The sequence below is a fragment of the Prenolepis imparis genome, unplaced genomic scaffold (assembly GCF_030444845.1).
Source record: "Prenolepis imparis isolate NDT839.2.m4 unplaced genomic scaffold, iyPreImpa1.0 SCAF_3, whole genome shotgun sequence".
NCBI lineage: Eukaryota > Metazoa > Arthropoda > Insecta > Hymenoptera > Formicidae > Prenolepis > Prenolepis imparis.
Genome location: NW_028141161.1, coordinates 14,463,390 through 14,478,035, shown reverse-complemented (window position 1 = coordinate 14,478,035; position 14,646 = coordinate 14,463,390). Strand labels below are relative to the sequence as shown.

At 29.9% G+C, this 14,646-nt stretch overlaps 2 protein-coding genes across 2 annotated transcripts in view; both read left to right on the top strand.

The window, feature by feature from the left end:
- LOC145933995 (uncharacterized) overlaps window positions 1-14,646 on the top strand; it is a 157,865-nt gene that overhangs the window by 26,829 nt on the left and 116,390 nt on the right. The window contains exons 4-5 of the mRNA XM_083034122.1: window positions 12,480-12,714; window positions 12,886-12,933. Coding sequence (XP_082890248.1) covers window positions 12,480-12,714; window positions 12,886-12,933 — 283 coding nt within the window. The remainder of the gene's footprint in view (window positions 1-12,479; window positions 12,715-12,885; window positions 12,934-14,646) is intronic.
- On the top strand, window positions 3,245-6,952 carry LOC145933965 (uncharacterized). The gene is made up of 2 exons (XM_083034052.1): window positions 3,245-3,272; window positions 5,415-6,952. The coding sequence occupies exons 1-2, from the start codon at window positions 3,264-3,266 to the stop codon at window positions 5,715-5,717; spliced, it is 312 nt and encodes a 103-aa protein (XP_082890178.1). The 5' UTR covers window positions 3,245-3,263; the 3' UTR covers window positions 5,718-6,952.

Here is a 14,646-nt window from a genome sequence, read left to right as displayed (position 1 = left end):
AATTAATGTTTTCTCTTATATGTCTTCTCTTAGCCAAATTTATAACGTTTAATATATAAATAACAAAATATTTGTATAATATACACACAAAGATAACATCCATTATTACTGGCAACATGTAAAACATGATCAAAAAGATTTTATATAATTTTTTCGTCATAATTATTTAATATATTAAACATATGTTTTATTTAATATATTAAACATATATGTGCACACGTAATTTATCTATCGTTAATAGTTGGATATTTTGTAACATTCTAGATCTAAAGGTTGAATTTTGAAATATATAAGAAAGAGAGAGAAATAAAATATAAAATATAATTATAAAATAATTATAAAATATTCAATGAAATATTTATTATAAATTTGTTTATTATAAATCTGGATTCTTCTATCTCTCTTTTACATTTACTTATTTCATTAAACATATTCAAGTATTATTAAAAATAAAAAAGAAGTCTTAGAGTGTTGAAAAATATTTTAGAAGCAAGTTCTGTTTCTAATTTGGAATTGTTTTTATTATCAGATAGAAAAAATGTATTCTGCCAAAAGCACATTTTATTTCTAACATTAAATAATTTCCTAGCATGTTAATTTAATTCTTTATGAGAAAAAATTTATATTGTTAAGGAAGATATTCTTTTAAGGAAGTTTCTCTTAGCTTTTACATTATACGAGATGGCAATTATAAAGTATAGAACCAGCGAGAAAATTCGATATACACATTTCATTTGCGTCACGATCCCAGGCTTTACGTCGCAATTTTTTACGTTGTACTTTTCTTACGTCGCCGTTACAACGACATCATATTAAAACAATATCGAGCATAGGTTTGCGTAGGTAGGAGAGAACGTCAGGAAAACCGGTTTATTGAACGTGCCCTCTCGATGAGATGAAATAGAACTGAATGACGTCATCATGACGGCGCACAAGCGTTTTCTCTTACACAGCTAGACGGCTTACGGTAGGCCGCGTAATACCTGGTCGATCGAGTGGAATAGGTAGGCTTTATGGCGTCACACGACCCTCGATGAGATCATTTGGTCGCAAATGATATCACTATACACTCCCGCTGTGCGTGTCGGTCGTAGCGTCATTCACTGTGACTTCATTCGTTTTAATCGTCGAGAAAAAGGAAGTCGAGGAAGTAATATGTTTTATAGGGCAGAGATAATTTTTTTCTGCTATATGTCAGTTATTTTTGACGGCGAATAAAACTGCTTATTACGCTCAGACGACCATTTTTTTTTAGTTATTTCTGATCTGTATTAGTTGATGTATATATTGATAGAGGATAAACTTGTTGCATTAATTAAGGCGTAACTATATTTTGAATTTGTAAAAAATATTCAGTTATCTCATTTCTCTCTGCGAAATGAAAGTATGAACATTTAAAATCCAGATTGGCATATACATTATTTACTGTTAGTTTGAATACTGAAAGTACGAAATATATATGTCGTAAAAATAGATTTATAATACAATATTTAGAAAAATATCTAATACACTTTCTTGCGCATTTTTGGGATATATCTTGCATCTTACATTATAAAATTTTGAGACAAATCTCATATTGTGCGACTCAAATAGCTCGCCATTTCTGGGTCGACAAATAATCATGATTCTGTGAATTATGATGTATATTGACAGTTGGACAAAATCTGTCAGCCAATTTTCAATAAATAATCGTCATCTTAGGATATCGCGAAACTCACTTTCTTATAAGATAATATTTACATACGCGAAACTGCCAGCACGAATTGGTATCAATCAGTGTAATTCCACGATTTTGCAAGATTATTTTCATTCGATTTATGAGCAAAATAACTTGATAATTTTTAAGGATAATTATTATTGACGATAGCAAAATTACGAACTTTACATTTTACACGATCTGTAGTTAAAATTTTCGCAATTTAATACTTTGAATGTCGAAATAAAAAAAAGAAATTTTTTTTACATTTTATATTTTTGTGCAAATCAATAATTACGAATACGTCAATCTAACGCTATCTTATACTAATATCAGATAATTTCTAGAAATAAAATTCTGAGAATAATTTGAAGATAATATTAGAGTTCAGTTTAGGCCACATAAATAAACTTTTATTACAAAAAAAATACTTATTTTTATATTTTATATATATAATACTTTAATATCTAGTTTAATTTCAGATTTCTGTAACGCCGAAATTTATATGTAGATTCACTAAAATTATATCCATTGCAAAATCACAAATTTTGCTATAATAACTACGTTAATACACATATAGATCAAATTGATCCATGCGCGTAGTCAATCAAAAAGTAATTATATGTTAAATAGATGAGATTATTACAGTATAATTATTGTATTGCTAATATAGTAATATTATAATTTTTGAATTCCCTGAATATGCATACATTTTATGCTTTATCGAAACATATTTTCCAAGCTGGACAAATGGGATACATTTTTCTGAATTAATATGCGAGAAATGTCGATTTTTGGAACCTCGGGGTCTCTCATATCATTATTATGCCACGGCTTATTCGTTCATGTACAAACATAAAATTATAGATAAATGTTAACAATTTATGCGTGAAAAAAAATTGTGCAAGTTGTGCAAGTAAGAATAGCAATTAATAACACTATCACTTAATTGATACACGATTACGAAGAAACTTTAGAGAGAGAAAGAGTTTTTAGATTTTCAATTATTAATTCATTTATTTATAATTACATGTGTTCTTTGAAACGTTGGCATGTAAAAACGGATTATTACAGTTTCATATTAAGGAAATATATAAGGATATATGTGTCGCATCGCCTTTTCTTTTATTATATATCATAAAAAATAATACGATACAATTTTATATACACGCTGAATAAAGCTAGAAATTTGCATATTAAAACATACGTAAACAAAATTCCTTTTGAAAGTTCTATGACTGAAACGCGTCAATAATTCTTTACAGTTATCTTTCTACATCGATCAAAAAATACTCTAAAAAGCACACGGTTATGCCGTTGTCGATATATAAACGGCGACTGACAGCTATTAATAACTTTAACAAAAAAGGAAAAAAAATCAATCTTCTCGAAAGAAATCTTGTCCTCAGGCGATCGTGATCGTTTGCTTACTACAAAATAAAACGTCGATTCAATACGCGGTAAGACCGGTGTGCCCCTCTCACACACACACATATACACGTATACCTATATAAAAGTGCCATCGTGCCATTCCCAAGGATAGTTGGACACTGCGCATCGAGTGAACATGATCGAGGTAAGAGAAGATTGGAAATTCCGAAACAAAAAATATCGTGTTTTTCGCGAGTGACGTGGAATTTGCGTGCTGACCGGTTGATCGCGTAATTTTCATTCAAGAAAAGTGAAAATTTTCCTATGAATTCGCTGAAATTGCGATCGCATAACTTTCTTCAAAGCGAAATGATGAAATTTGATGAAACATTATAATAGGAATTACAATAGATTCAAAATTTAAAAACTGAAGAGTTAGAAAATTCACAATTATGTAAACAATTACCTGATTAAAGTGCCATCAATATTTATCGTCATCGTACTAAACTGCCTTTAATCCTTTCGAAATTTAGTTAATTATGCTGGAAGCGCGATACCGTTACTTTATATTTATTTATATCTCGAAATTATTAATAATGCAAATTTAAATATCAACGGGCCTCTTAGTTGTTATTAATAATATCTCATTGTATGATTAATATCTTTTTATTTACTATTTATTTTCTTTTCATATTCTCAATGAAATATTTCAAGAAAACAGGATCTTTGATATTAAATTGTAACAAAAAAAAAGAAGATAGTCAACCAGAGAGCCTAAATGCAGATGTAGGTGGATAAATTGTCATAGATTTAAGCGCCTATACCCATGTTTGAATTCTGATTAGCTCTTTCCTTCTTATTGCAAAATTAAATATTTTTGCGAAATTAATAATAAACGGAATTATTTTGATCCTTTGCTAATTTCACTTTATCATTGATAACAAAAGTTATATTTCGTGACGTGAATTACGCGAATGGCTAACGTAAGAATATGAGGAGATTCATTTAATTTTAAATACCGAATCAATTATAAATTTATCGTTAAAGGCGAAAGCACGGTTACTCGTAAAAGGTTGACGATGTTCGAATAAATCATCGGTAATTAATATCGTCGCAAATTCTCGAGAAGGCACGTAGAACTGACAATATTTTATATGATCAATTGAAAGAAATTTGTAAAAGAATTTTGTATATTTATAAAAATTAGATTAAAATTCGATTATTCAAGAAATTATTTAAGAAATTGCAAACACTTTCAAACAAAGCAGAGTTAAGAGAGAGATCTCACAAATTCGAATGCTATAAATAAAAAAAATTTTAAATGCCACACTGAGCGCGAGACATCGCGTATAGTCATTTTATTGCGACAATCCGTTCTCGCGATTAGCGATCGGAAAAATTCTTTTCTATCCGCAGTGAAAATAGCTTTGTCTCATTCGAAGAATTTCTAGTCAATTGCGAGAAAGTGGGTTATCTTTTAACCTGGTCCAGATTTGGGTCAAGCGAAGTGGAGCCTGAGAGTATCTATATGAAATAGTGTGGGAAATCCTCACACGTATCTTTACCTACCTATCTACCTACAAGTGCCGCGTCAAATTGTCGTCATCGCTTTAAATTTTCATGTTCACGATTTCTCGACGAATTCAATCTGCAGATGATTTCTCAAACGGAACGTTGCACCATATAAAATCACGCGATTTTATGCGATTTTACGCGATGCAATGAACAGTCATAAATTCGCGACCACCTCGTCTAACTCTTATTTATTTTCGCGTAAAGTATCCGGCATTTCTGAATTAATTTCGCGTAATGTACGTCAGATTAGAAAATAAATTTTGCGCGCGTGAGCCTCTATATGTTAAAATTTCTTTTTTTTGTACTGATAGCAAGATACGGACGTTTCAAGTATATTAATGTTGTAATTACGTACATTGAAATCACTAAACAAAAAATTTTTCAAAGTATTTTAATTACAATATTTAATGTTAAATATTAATTAAGGCGGTCATAAACCAAAACTAATTTAAATTTAAATGAACAGTACGATTTTGTTAATTGTTTCCTAAAATTAGATTAACTGAAAATATTTTATTTCGGTCATTTATAACTTGAAAACCATTGAAATCTTGATATGATGATATAATAAATTGATATAAAAAAAAAGAAGATCCCGTTCAAAGTGTTCAATGACTCTACTGTTCAAATTAAGATCGAGGTTTCTGAAGTATCTGTCAATCAGTTTGATCGTTTATAAAATGCACGCTTATATTAACAATCGTCTATTACGCAAACGCAAATCTCACGTAACTCGATGCGACCGTACTGCATTCAAGTGCTTTTTATGCAGTTTCTGATACTATTCCTTGGCGTTTACGGAGCATTGGCGGCTCCTCATGCGCCCCACGTGAATCACGATCTTCCTCTGGATAATGATACGGAAGTGGTCGACGGACAGCTTCCCGGTACGGAGAACCTCGACGAGAAGGCACTTCCGATATCTCGTTTATTCGCCACGGGATCGAGTAATCTGCCAGCGAAAAATAATCTGGCGGAAAGATCTCAGGTACCTCAAAAACTTCCCGGGACGGGAAATCTGGCGGAAAAACGAATCCCTGATGTTGTTCTGAAGAGATTGTTTGATGCGAATTAAAGAAAATAAAATCCTGATGAAAGATGTAATAGCTTGTCCGATGACATTTAAAATATATTAATTTAAATGTTGTTGCCATTGTATGTGTGTGTGTGTGTGGAGGGCATTTTTGAATAAATCCTCGATAATATAAACTATTTATAATATAAATCTTTTTGTTGAATACAATTGAAAAAAGGGCTTTTTCAATATTTAAAATATATTTTATCATAAAAAAAGAGATAATTTTTTTGACAATTGATTATCTTGTGATCATATATCGATATCACTAATATGTGATATAATATATGTGATGATTATAATAATATATATATTTGCGTTATATTTATTAAGAAATAACTTTGGCTTACTACACGCGATACCAATATAATTTTTAGTGATAAAGCGATTTGTAAGTGGATGAATCCAAAAGAGAAAATATGCAATTCGAGTTTTTTCTCATATTCTTCTGTTGTCGCAATAATTATTATTGCTTTGCAAGATTACTATTATTACTTGCACTTGTACAATACAAATTGTATATAGGCAAAGGCATAAAAATGATGATATTATGGTCTTATGTTTAGTTTGAGGAAAAAATAAAGAATTGTATTTTATCAAAAATATAATTATGCAGTCTGTTCCATCTTTTGTATGTACTTGGTACTGTGTTGCTAATATCATTAAAATCATCAGTCGAATTGTGAAGTAGAATTTATCTGTTATACAGGACTAGCATCCAGATTATACCAATTTAGAATATAGGAAGAGAGAGAATTATTTCTTTAAAATTAAAATAAATAAATAACAATATTAAATTATTATTAGACAAATGATTAGATGATGCTATGATGATTATTATCTTTTCGAATGGTCATTGCTGTGCTATGCTCTTACACGCATCGCGTCGCATATGTAACATTTGTCGGTAAAGATGAAAATGTTAATTAAAACGTGTATTTATACGTAATTAAATTGAAATTGAAAATACAGCAATTAACGCGACTGGGCTTATTTTATATTTTTTGTTTATATTACAAATTTGCGAGGTATCAACAGCCAATAGCAATATCAGCAGCCAGTATCCACGGTTTTCTACTCGTTCTAAACCGACAGCTTGTATTGATTGGAGTTTATCTGTTTCATTCAAAAGATAACGCCACAAATAAAATTTAGCGGGATAAATAATAAAATATTTAAAATAAAGATAGAGTAATCTAAAATAAAGTTTGAAGGGGATATACACAAGTGTATAATTTTAAAAAAAATTTAAAGAAAAGGTATTCAATTATAATTCCTTGTATTAATTTCCATGAAATAGAAACAAGTATTTATTATACAAATTAGACTTATATATATATTTTTTTATGCTACAAACATTTCAAATCTGTGTAAAAATAAAAGGTGGAGACACATCAAATACTATCTTTTATAGAAAACAATTTATAATGATATTTTGTTACTAAATGCTTTTCATTATTCAAAATATTTTTTTATTATTAATCTAGATATAATTATTATAGTTTTTGTACACACACAATTAGATTGATTCTTTTGTTCAATTAGAATATTCCTTTCTGCTCTTATTTCTTTTTTTGCGAGAAAAAGCTAAGGTACTCCATATACATATGATTCAATATATTGCCCTATTGTAAGATTGACGTGCCATCCTTCAGCTACAGCTATTTCGTACTTGTTGGACATTATTCCGTCGGCGAATAGCACCAAGTCATGGCAGTCCCTCGTACGTGTTGGAACTTTAATCCGGCCGGCGTTTGGATTTAATACACGCAACCGATTAACAGCGAGATTACACAGGGCTCTACGTGCAGTCGTCGAGCTTATGGTAGCTTTAAACTAAAATTAGCTAAACTTCGCGTATCTTCGATATTGCGCCTTATTTTAGCAACGCCTCGTCGTGTTGATCGTTAAGCATGAGGATAATAGGATTTTCATCTCTCTCGAAAAACTTGACTTAACCAGGTCTGTCTATCTGCAATCGATTAATATACGAATAAAAATAAATCTTTATTTTTATTTAAAAGCGTAGCCATTATTAATTCAAAATAAAAGAATAAATTAAATTTAAAATTAACCAATATAAAAGCTCGATATTTAATTAGTTTTTTCTAATATGTCAGATATTCAGAGTTGAAATTCATTAAAGTTTGTAAATCAATTACGAGTTTTGTCTAAAATAGTTCTTATATAATTTTGATTTATTTTTATGTAATCTCAGCATTCTCTCTCTTCTTTGAACAAAGTATAAGGATATAAATGAAAGGTTTATACATATTATAAGAATTCTCCAAATGTTTTCGGCTTAAATTAGCTGAAACTAATGTGATATCATCTTTAAAGTACACAGAAATGCCTCTATTATAATTTCTCTTTTTACTACAACTATTTCGAGCAACGTACGTGATCTCGAAATAGCGCATCGCGCCGAAAATTGGTAAACTAGTTCCGTAACGCTTATTTCCTCTTTATGCATGCGCTATTACATATCATTACGGCGCGACATCTTCACGAAGTGTGAAATCTAATATTCACGCCAAGTTGTTGCTTCGAGCGCGTGCTTGTGCCTTCTCACGCTCGTGCCTCTGCATGTATATACATCGATACGTGTCGACTTGATCGGGGTACACGCGCTATGCAGGCCAAAGAGAGAGAGAGAGAGAGAGAGAGAGAGAGAGAGAGAGAGAGAGGATGTGAATAAGCGTTCACTCCTATACGGCCGCTAATCTTAACGGAAGGGGATAGTGTTTGCACGAGGTGGGTTAGGGGTTGCGCCGGCGGGTTACAGTTTCAGGGGCGAGTCAAAGACACCAACCGCGTCGGTGCAACGGCAATGCCCTCTGGTCATGTGGGTTAACCGGCTTCTAACTTTGACCGACGTCGACCGACGTCGACCTGCGCTCGAAATCGGTCGATTAAAGCCGCCCACGCATATATACACGCAAAATCCGTATACGGTGCAGGACTCTACGTTCAAATGCCGATAATTTGCCGAGCAGATACCGGGGCTACAGAGACTCAAAGACTTGACGGCTAACAGCGTTCGCGAAAAAGCGAACGAATCCCAGCTCTTGTTATATTTACAGTTTTAGTATATTATTAAATAAAATGTAATAAAACGGAATAATAACACATACGGAGCAAAAATGGATTGCACATTCATATTTAGATTTTGTATCCAGAGTGGGGAGTTTTAAAAATTGTACGCATAGTTTGCTTTCGCTTTGTACGTTTAAAGTAATAGATTTCTCTTATAAAAGGACTAGAACGACGCATCCATTTATTGAAGAAAACACGGCGAAAAAGCATTACGGTTACTCGCTTTTACCATATTGGATTCGCCAGAGTTATGTAGTGCTACAGTTTAGATAAACGGACTCACTATCGTTATAGTTACATCAAAGTTTACTGTTTCTCGTCGAATGGCAACGTGATACAGACTGCATTATATAGTGTTTTAATATTATCTTTTTATCATAATATTTTCTTTTTCTATGATATCCATCAATAATTGAATAAATTAATGATTTTTCTGGATGTAATTATTAATATTTTTTAGTTAAATATTTACACAAAAGTTGGCATACAAAAAATTAAATAGAAAAGAATCCCCAACCGAGCTTCCTAAAGCTGCATATTTAAAATGGTACCTACATACGTTTTAGCTAAATAGTCTCCAGTACGAAGTCATAACATTTTAAGTTGTACACAGGCACGTGAGGAGACTCATTAATGGAAAATGTTACGGAGTAGCTAGGTAAACGCACGTGTTGTATATGTTTATGCGCAATATTGTTAGGAATAAGTTTCGTGAGCATTTATGTAAACATGCGTCGCATAATTATAAGTGTATGTTATAAAAAAGTCGGGAAAAAATTTTAAAAAAGTGTTACAATATCTACACTACAATGTCTACAGATTATATAGTATTTTTTTTTTAATAAAAAAATAATATGGTAAAAAATTAAAATAGTTTATGTTATAAATAATATGTTATAATACCTTATTCTCAATTAATATTTTTTGACAGAAATCAGCTGATAACTGTCAAAAATATTAATGGATTAAAGTATTATAACATACTAGCTGTTTAGACCGCGCTACGCGCGAAAATACTTCGAAATTATTTTTTTTTTTTTTTTACGATACACGGAAAAAATGTATTATGCACTTCCGGTGTTGCGGGGAAGTGTAGGACCCTGACCCATTAAAAACCCTCTTTGTACACAAAATTAAAATCTTGCTATACAAAAAAATTAAAAAAATTTCGGCATCGATTTAAAAAAAATCAATCCATTAATAAATAAATGCCTTACCCACTAAAAACCCTCTCTACACACACTCACACTCATGCCACAACCAAGAAGTAATTTTAGAAAAATGTGTATGTAAAAAAAAAAAAATTTTTAAATTAAAAAAAACCACATGATAGCCATCCCCGTAAAATTTGCAACACTTTGGTACCGATTTCGAGAAAATCGATCCATTAATGAAAGAGTAGTTCGCGGTCAGACAGACAGACAGACAGACGGACGGTACTTATATATAAAGATATATTAACTTGTAGAGCTTTTGTGACTTATATTACTTAAATTGGTCTACACTACTTACATTTACTACACCATTACTACTTACATTTACTACACCATTATTTTATATCATTGTTTCGCATTTAAGCTTTTAATCATGATGTCCAAATTAATTAATATTGCTTATTATTTATTATTATAAATTTTAACTTGTAATATTTTATCTATTTATCCTACTTTCATTGACCTATACTACTTACATTTACTACATTACTTTATATCACCATTTTGCATTTAACTTTTTAATTTATGATGTCAAAATTAATTAATATTGGTTATTATTTATTATTATATGTATTGATTGATAATATTTTTATTAATTTATATCACTTTCATTGATCTACACTACTTTCATTGACCTATACTACTTACATTTACTACATTATTTTATGTCACCATTTTGCATTTAACTTTTTAATTCATAATGTCCAAATTAATTAATATCGCTTATTATTTATTATTATATGTATTGATTGATAGTATTTTTATTGACTTATATTACTTTCATCGATCTACACCACTTTTATTGACCTATACTACTTACATTTACAACATTATTTTATGTTGCATTTGCACCATTTTGCATTTAACTTTTTAATTCATGTCCAAATTAATTAATATTGCTTATTATTTATTATTATATGTATTGATTGATAGTATTTTTATTGACTTATATCACTTTCATTGATCTACACTACTTTCATTGACCTATACTACTTACATTTACTACATTATTTTATGTCACCATTTTGCATTTGACTTTTTAATTCATGTCCAAATTAATAAATATTGCTTATTATTTATTATTATATGTATTGATTGAGAATATTTTTATTAATTTATATCACTTTCATCGATCTACACTACTTTCATTGACCTATACTACTTACATTTACTACATTATTTTATGTCACCATTTTGCATTTGACTTTTTAATTCATGTCCAAATTAATTAATATTGTTTATTAATTATTATTATAAATATTAACTTGTAATATTTGTATTAATTTATATCACTTTCATTGATCTACACTTCTTTTATTGACCTATACTACTTATATTTACTACACCATTATTTTATATCACTGTTTTGCATTTAATCCTTTAATCATGATGTTCAAATTAATTAATATTGCTTATTACTTATTATTATATATGTTAACTTGTAATATTTTATCGATTTATACTCTTTTCATTGACCTATACTACTTACATTTACTACATTATTTTATATCACCATTTTGCATTTAACTTTTTAATTTAATGATGTCCAAATTAATTAATATTGCTTATTATTTGTTATTATATGTATTGATTGGTAATATTTTTATTGACTTATATTACTTTCATCGATCTACACTACTTTCATTGACTTATACTACTTATATATAAAGATTATTTAAAACATATTATTATTATTATTTTAATTTTTATAACATATCATTTTAAAAATTAATTAGCTTAATCAGCTGATTTCTGTCAAAAAATATTAATAAAGCGAACATCTGCTAATTAAATATTCTAGCTTACTTATTTATATTTATATTGTGTATGTTATAATCGGCTAATTAATTTTTAAAATAATAATATGGTAAAAGTTATAAAATAGTAATATGTTGTAAATAATATATTATAATACCTTATTCTCGATTAATATTTTTTTTTCTAAAGCTATATCTTTTCGAACGAATCTCCCCTTTTCGAGTTTTAATTAATTATTAATATTAAGTCATATATATATATATATATATATATATATATATATATAGTATCGCGCGCGCGCTATTAGCATGAAGTTGCCGATGTTTGTAGCCGCGGCCATTACCGAAACGCCGCGAGTATCAGGCAGTTCGGAGCTGCGTCCCGCTGTGATTAATTAGTAAGCATAATCGTTAGAAACGATTTCTAACCTTTGTATTGTAATATTTATCAATCGCATATCATAATTTCAACGTTAATATGTAGTCGTAATTGTTCGAAACGCATATTTCGCGAAAAATTCGATGCAAAATCTCGTGCCAACATAACCCAACCTAATCTGTTTTCGCGCGCGCGAATGTGTTGCGATCCGTGGATATATCTATCGTTAATTCTAGCTTACATATTTATATTGTGTATGTTGTAATGCGAAATAATAAGATTATTCTAATATATGTATGTACTTTATTTGTTACAGGTAGCATTGCGATACACAGTGCGATTCACGCGTCGTGTCGGGAGTGTCGTTTAAAGTATCGCGCGTCGGGAGTGCCATGTAAAATTTCGCGTGTCGGAAATGCGTGTAAAGTGTCGGACAATCGTAATTATTCGTGTTTTCGCGAGTGTCGTGAGTGCTACGAAGGAGCAATGACGGTCCAAGAGAGGAGGAGGAGGCCCGGGGAGGCATCGGGCGACAATGGAACAACTGTGAGGTATGCAATATGAAAACATTTTTTCTAAACTGCATTGTTAAGATATTCGACACACTGCATTGTATAACTGCATTGTATAAGATATTCGACACACTGCATTGTATAACTGCATTGTATAAGATATTCGACACACACATATGTATATATATAATTTGAATATTTTGTTTTCAGATCAATGTGTGCTGTGTACTACAACTCCGCTATTGTACCTACGTATTGGTGAGTGACAAATTGTTTATTTTATAATATTTTTATAGCGGTAATATGGAGGTGTATATAATATAATATATAATGTTGAAAATATATTGAAATAGTAAAATTTTAAATAATATGTTATGTAATATCTAATTCGCGATTAATATTTTTTGACAAAAATCAGCTGGTAATTGTCAAAAATATTAATCGAATTAAAAATATTATAACATCCCTTTCTATAAAAGACATATTAATGTAAAGTCGATTCTCGCAAATATTGTTGTATTATTTCCGCGATACTGATTGACTGTTTTGATTCGCATTGTGCGTTATATTCGTAGCATCGAGAGACTGTCATCGCGAGGGTTAGTAGTTTAACAGTTTGTTCAAAATAAAATTAAATAAAATAATGATATTAGTTTTAAATAAAATATTATAATACTTTAAACTCGATTAATATTTTTGACAGTTATCAGCTGATTTCTGTCAGAAAATATTAATCGCGGATAAAGTATTATAACATATTATTTAAAACTAATATCATTATTTTATTTAATTTTATTTTGAACAAACTGTCAATCTGCTAACTCTCGCGATGACAGCCTCTCGATATACGAATATAATGCACAACGAATCTTGAGAGCCAATGAGCATCACGGAAAAGCGACAACAAAAAACTTATATGCGAATATCGACTTTACGTATCTTTTTTAGAAAAGGATTTTATTTTCCTACAGAGAAATGCAGTATTGTTATTTTTAAAAAATTATTAGTACATATACTTGAATAATGCATATAATAACATATAAAATTAAAACAGCATTATATAATATATAAAATAAAAGATTTGATATATTATGATTTTTGGATTTATATGTGACATTTAGAGTTTAATTTCATTTTATTATACAAAATGTTCACTATGTATCTTTTGCGCCAGCACGTGATAAATATGAAAGATCAAGCCATTTCTTTTACAAGCGTTACATTACATAATAACTCGCACGCGGTTAAAAACGTTTTAAATATCCGACACTTATATGTCGCGTTAAACAAATGAATGATGATGATTAAGAGCGATGTTACATATACATATGTGATTATTTATGTACGCACATACACCCACGAAATGAAAAAGTCACGATCATGCTTAAACGATAGGATCCATTGCTTTGTTTGCGAATTAAATATTGACGCTTATCGAGCAAGAAGGGAGGATAAATCGGTTGACTGCTTCTTTAAGTATAAAACAGTCAGAAAAAAAGTCATTGAACCGTATAAAATACCATTTTCGGAATGATCTGAAATTGTTTCGACACGCTGTGTTGAAAACTACGATCCTCGAATTCGTTTATATCAAAGCTTGTACAAGTCCATTTTTCGGTGCAGTTGCTAGTAATCTTCAAACGCGATATTTTTTTTACAAGAGATTTACATGTGCGTATGAGTAGGACATTCTATAAACAAACAAAGAATATTCTAAAGTTATTCTATTTTTACTTTGTTTTGAGATAATTAATAACATCGGAATTATATCTTATTTTCAATTAATTACTAGACAATTTTTATCGCTCAATACTGAACACACAATTGAATAATTTTTTGTTATAAATTAAATCAATTTTCAAAACAAGATAAATTAGAATACGTTTTTGCATTATACAATGAAAGCAATGTGAAAAATTATATATTTAACTTTTACATATACTCAACGTTTAGCCTTTATCTCTCGTCTAC